Raw genomic sequence first — 6,230 nt, forward strand, 5'->3', positions numbered from 1 at the left:
TAGCCTAAAACACGCGTGACATCGCTTACAGAGCCTTTAAGTTATTGGTTTGGTGTTAGTTCTTTGAATTGGAACAGATAGACGGCTGTGCACAAAGACAGAAAAACAGACAAACCCAGACGGATACAAAAAATCTAATCACTATGTAAGCTGGCAGAGAGAAAACATAGGAGATGACACCGTAAACAAAGAGGAAATGTTACACAGAAAACCGACAAAGAGAAAAGAAATCGTAGATGCACTGAAAAGTTAGACAAATATAATGGATACAAAGTAGACATATGGAAGGACAGAAAAGGGAGAATAAACACACAGAGTCGGGGCGTACCTGACAGATAATGTTGTCATAGTACGCCAGGTTGTGAGTGTGAGCTTGGGGAGCGTGCGGAGGGGTGTCACACAATTTCCTTACGTTTGGCTGCGAGCCGTCGGCTGTTGTGGAAACGGAGAGGCCGTCTGTCTGTGGCTCGCTGCTCTGTGGGCAGTACTTGCTGCAGGAGGGCGAGAACGACAGAGATTTGTGTCATAAATATTTGCAGTTAATCTCCAGGTCCATATTTTGTTAAACTGGGATTAAAAACTCTGTTAGACACACATACATTATACACAAAATGATATCCTCACGAAGAACATAATAATTCAGCGGATACCAAAGAGAATTGGATCAACTCTAAAGACTACATTGTGTTTGGTGACTAAAAAAATCTAATTGATTTGATGAGATGGATTTTTCTCACTGTTCACTGCTTCATTTGATTTCCACATTCTATCTCAGTTGTTAGGTTGTAAAGTCTCACAGGAATTAGACTGACACATACATAGTCACAGCCCCTTCTCTAAGCACCCATCACACAGTGTAACTTACCACATACCGTATATTTTTACATTCTCACCTCCCAGTCACACAAACACACCTGCGTTTGCGAAGGCGCCTGTTCTCATTCTTGAGGCGGTGCAGCTTCTTGGCAAAGAAAACGATGATCATGAAGAGGAAGATGAGCACCAGGGAGGCCACGCCAACCACCGCACACATAACCTGGAACTCTGTGACAGCCCAATCACAGCGCGTGCCTTTGTTCCAGATGTAGTCCTGCACATTGCACCTGGTTGCAAAGCAATGCAAAGTAGCAATATTGGCCCTTTTGATTAATGTGACACTTTTGTGGTTGTGAATGCACTAAATAATATCCCTCCTTTGACCTGCTGTGACAAAAAAGGCCAAGAGGTTGTGTGTGCTTCTCTTTAGCGTTTAGGCTTTTTGTACTGTATGTGTGTGTTGGTTGTACTGTGTGTGTGTGGGGGGGGGGGGGGGGGGGGGGGGGTAGTTAGTTGGTTGATGCTGCTCTTAACTAATTGCCCCTTGTGGGGTTAATAAAGTTGGTGAATTGAAGCGTTGTTAGTTTGAACATGTGTTTGAAGCGTGTGCACACGAGAGTGTGTGTGCGCGTCCTCACTCAGCAGGTATGATGAAATGAGCAACCGTTTACCTCCAAGCTTACACAGTCTGCTGGATAGGGCATATGGTGCTGTGTGTCTGTGAATGTGTGGGTATGTGCACAAGGACTGTGTGTGTCTGTGTATGGGTGTCTTCTGCGTGTGAAACTGTGTGTGTGTATACATCAGCTGTCACCAGCCTATGACCACCCCCCCCCACCTCCCAAACTGAGCTAATCCCTCAGCGACCCTGCTGTGATCGACGAACCCTCATGACAGATTAAGCCAGCCTTGTATCTACGTGCGTGTCTGTCTTTTCAGTGTCTATTCGCTGACTTAAGTGTCCCAAATCTTTTCTTCTTCTTTTTTGTTGGCGAGGCAACACATTGGAAATCATCACAACAAGACAATGGGAAAATTTTTTAGCATCTTACACCCCCCCCCCAGCACCCCTGCTGCCACTCACATACAGTACCACTTTTCCTCTAAAAAAATCCCTGCCTGCTTGTAAATGCTACTCATTAATTCAGCATTACTAAACATGATGAAACACAGGAAGGCTGTGATGCTCCTTAACCAAACCAGCCGGTGTAATTACCACGTTTCTCACCTGCAGAATGCTCCCATTCCTGCCACCACAGTGCACACTCCTCCGTTGAAGCAGAAATTGGGTTCAATGTCACACTGAGACACACACACCCCAGGTCCAGAGCGCACAAAGCCCAGCCTGCAGCCGTCAGTCCCCATGGCGCCACCTAAGCCTAAGCCCTCACCCTTGTCCGGCCCTGGCGTGGCAGAAGCTGGTAGGGAGGGCCCACTATCCGTGTTAGGCCGCACATCAGGAACAGAAGGAGAATCAGTCAGGAGCGGATTCTCATCCTCCATGTCAGGCGGGGGTGAAGGGGTGGGCTCTGGTTCTGGAGTCGTATCTAATGTCGAGAGGTCGTCATCAGGTGACAGGTAGTCATAAAAGTCAGAAAGCGTCCATGCAGTAGGGCCTCCGCCTTTTTGCTTCTGTGCTTTTGGGGCTTTGGCCCAATCCAGAGCCACATCAGAGGACACAATATCCGGCGCAGGGCTGTGAAACTCCACGGTGATGACATCATCTGACATTGGGTTTCCGGGCTGGTCTGGACTCCCCCCACCGGCGGTGAGCTCCTCCCCGACAGTTTGGTCCTCCTCTACGACGTCTAGATGGCTGTGTTTATGAGAATGGTGGCGTTTGGTGGAGCTGAGCGGGAGTTTAGCCCCGAGCATGAGCCCTGCTCCGATCAGGTGGTCCCTCTCTGCGGAGTCGTCACTGAGCATCATTCTGGTGTTCAAGGCCTCCTTGTTGACAGATGATTGATTGTGGTGATGATGGTGCCTGGCCAGTGAATGCCTCCCTGTCATTTAGACACAAAAAAGTATTAAAGAAGAATTCCAGTCCTCTAGTATTGCATTTCCAAAAAGTTGGGAGACTGACAAGAGTCAGATTACACAAAACATGTATTGGCTTTCCACTTTCCATCCAATCCACCTTCTGGCACCTCTAAAGCTGACCTAATCTGTACAAAAATGTAATAAAACATGTATTGGGGTGGGTTTATGTGTCAGACTATTTCTTCATCTAGTCTTGTTGTCACTGTGAGGTTGCCAGGCAACCAGTTGAGACTCAAGGAAGTTACCGCAAGCCAAGAATTTGTCCAGCACGTAACTCCCCATAAAATCCCAATTTCCCATTTTTTTCCCATTGTTTTTTTTTGTACAGACTAAACAAACAAGATATGATGTGTAAACGTGTTCTTCAGAGGTGCTGGTTGGTGAATTTAGTCACCCCTGTTTCCAGTCTTTGCTAAACTAGACTGACTGGCTGCTGTTACTGACTTGTGATGTGTAAAAACAACTGATTCTCCCCTTAACATAATCGTATTGTCAACACGGCATCAATGCTAGAACTAAATCCCAAGGTACTGACTGTGTTTTCTTTGATAAAGATTGTGCCCCAAGGATGAGGCATAAATAATTGAAATGGATCCCCACAGTATACTGTAGAGATGCCTTAAGGCTGCATCAGGCTATTTTTCTAAGAGAATACTGTCATGTCCCAATACCATTCACTGTAAATTCAGCTGAATTTGAAAAACAATGCAATAAATATATGCACAAATTGCGATCTCATGAGAGAGCTGATTTGAGCTTAAGAGCTAAGTGATTAATTGTCAAAGAAATCAGAACAAGAGCTGAAGACTGCCGTGTAATCAGACGGTAGCGGTGTAGGATTAGGCACATTGAGTGACTGACTAATGTGATCTGGTGACCAAGACTGGGCGAGGATTAGGATTTAGAGCAATCGGTTAGAGGCTGGTCAGGCCCTTCTCCTGTACTTGGCAATCTGCAGGGCAAAGATTCACACACGAAGAGGCAGAGAGACAGACAAAGAAAGAAAAAGACAACAGGGAGGTACAGACGGACAGGAATTCCCTAAACCTTTTAACATGCAGCAGGCCGCTGATTGGCCAGTCATTTCTTAACTCCTGTTTTGCAGCCAGACATTGTTCAGACCCACAGAATACTTTAAAATTCAAGTGGAAATCCCAAAGTTTCCAAAAGTACTAAACCTTATGAGATTTTGGGGAAATGGATAACATGAAATCTTTGGTTTGGATATTCAACTGAGTGTAAACATCAAAGGACTTCAATTCAGAGTGGGAAAGAGTTGGAAGCTAATAGAGAACCTGTAAGGAAGTGTAGAATACATGGAGTTTAAAGGGTTTATTTGACATTTTATTTAAATTCTCATCATGCTTAAATATAATTTTCCCATTATAATGCTTATTCACTTTCTTGCTTAGAGTCAGATGAGAAAGTTGATAGCACTCTCATGTTTCTATGCTAAATGTGAAGACGTCACCTGCAGCCAGTTATGTTATCTTATCTTAGCACAAAGACTGGAAACGGTGAGAGACATCTGATAAACACCTTCTACAAACAGCGCTAAAGCTAATTGTTTAATTTCAGAGGTGCTGGTAATGGGATTTTTGGTACTTTTGGACAGAGCTGGCTGCTGGTGGTGTCTTCATATTTAGCATAGAAACATGAGTGATATCAATCTTGTCATCTAACTCTTGGGACAAGTAAATGTATGCATTTTTCCAAATCTCAATATATTTAAGGTGAAAAGGGGACATGAAAGAAGTTTCGGGAATATAATGTTCCCACGGTTTAAGACTGACAGACTGAATTTCAAGAAACCACTTCTTCACACTTTTCCACTGGCCTGGTACATTTGTGCAAACGGCCAAACTCAACCCAGTTCTTGGCTGGACGGCTTCTCTCCCACTGCCACCCTGAAATCACTGTGTCCAATGAGATCACTGCTTTCAGTGTCTGGCCCTTCATTCAGAGCTAATACTAAAACCATCTGAACGTGCCTCGAGTCACGAAGACTAGTGGTGGCTGAGGAACCATGAGATTCACCACACACACACAGGCACACACATACTGCAGTTGCCATGGTGAGATGTAAAGGGGTGCCATGTTAAAAGGAGAAGTGGAGTGAGGGAGTTGCAGTGGAAACAGAGAATCCAGTGTCTGCGCTCGTTCTCTCTCTCTCTTTCTCTTGTTTTTCAATCAGCCAGCCAGGCAGAGTGTCAACTCCATCGCTGGGAAAATTGAGGTGGAATGAACTTAAATGCTTCACAGTTTGTGAAAGAGATGAACCTACTCCACCAGTTAAAATGGATTACAACAAAGTAACCTTTCATTTAAAGGTTCAATCTGCCAAATTTTTTCCCATTTGAGACTCAGATGCAGCGTCCTGTTGGTAGCTGGCAGTCTTATAGCGATTACAAGAGCAAAAGGGAACATGAAGAGATTACAAGGACAAGACAAGCAAAGTGAATGCACGACTCCCCTGCTTAGAAATATCCGTCTTAGAAATGGTGTGATGTGTTCCTTTAGCTGCTGCTCAGCAGTGTGTGTGTGTGTGTGTGTGTGTGTGTGTGTGTGTGTGTGTGTGTGTGTGTGTGTGTGTGTGTGTGTGTGTGTGTGTGTGTGTGTGTGTGTGTGTGTGTGTGTGTGTGTGTGTGTGTGTGTGTGTGTGTGTGTGTGTGTGTGTGTGTGTGTGTGTGTGTGTGTGTGTGTGTGTGTGTGTGTGTGTGTGTATTAGCATTAGCTTTCTGGGGCTACAGGGCAGATGGACCTCACAGTATGCACTCACTCAAACACACTCACTTGGCAGAGCATCCAAAGGTATGGATTTGATCCATATTACTTTATGTTGCTATCAAGGACAATCTGTATGTCGGTATGTTTGTGTGTATATGTGGATTGATTTATTGGTTTTATATACAGTGGCTTGAATAAGTTTACACACCCATGCTAAAGTTGATTTAAAAAATCTTTTGGAAACTGATCTTAATGCCTTAATTCAAATAAATTAAGAAAAGACAACCTTTTAAGGACACCAATTTTCTTTGTGAATTAATAATTTATTGTAAATAAATACATTTTCTTCCTTAAAATACAGGGGGCATACGTATACACATTCCTATGTTAAATTACCATAGAGTCAAAGTTATTTTTTATTTTTTAAGTCCAGTTATTTCATGGATCCAGGATACTAGGCATCTTGATAACGTTCCCTTAGCCTTTGGAATTAAAATGACCCCCCATCATCAAATAACCTCCACCATACCTAAAGATAGGGATGGGGAACTTTCCATAAGATCATCTCTCAATGCAAATCAAACCAGCTAACTGAAATAAAACTATGCCAATCTCCAGGTATGGTGAAGGGTATGTGATGATATGGG

The 6,230-nt window shown here is 43.9% G+C and overlaps 1 protein-coding gene across 8 annotated transcripts in view; it reads right to left on the reverse strand.

Moving 5' to 3' along the window:
* The window catches only part of cspg5b (chondroitin sulfate proteoglycan 5b), a 14,561-nt gene that overhangs the window by 5,153 nt on the left and 3,178 nt on the right, over positions 1–6,230 (reverse strand). For 2 of the 8 annotated variants that reach the window (XM_032534955.1, XM_032534957.1), the window contains exons 2-4: positions 2,045–2,819; positions 894–1,103; positions 413–491 (exon numbers count right to left, since the gene is read on the reverse strand). In XM_032534955.1, coding sequence (XP_032390846.1) covers positions 413–491; positions 894–1,103; positions 2,045–2,819 — 1,064 coding nt within the window. Of the gene's footprint in view, positions 1–328; positions 492–893; positions 1,104–2,044; positions 2,820–6,230 lie in introns of all 8 variants that reach the window. The other 6 variants (XM_032534951.1, XM_032534953.1, XM_032534956.1 and 3 more) reach the window with 3 other exon arrangements.

Source organism: Etheostoma spectabile, chromosome 14 (assembly GCF_008692095.1).
Source record: "Etheostoma spectabile isolate EspeVRDwgs_2016 chromosome 14, UIUC_Espe_1.0, whole genome shotgun sequence".
In the NCBI taxonomy this organism is placed as follows: domain Eukaryota; kingdom Metazoa; phylum Chordata; class Actinopteri; order Perciformes; family Percidae; genus Etheostoma; species Etheostoma spectabile.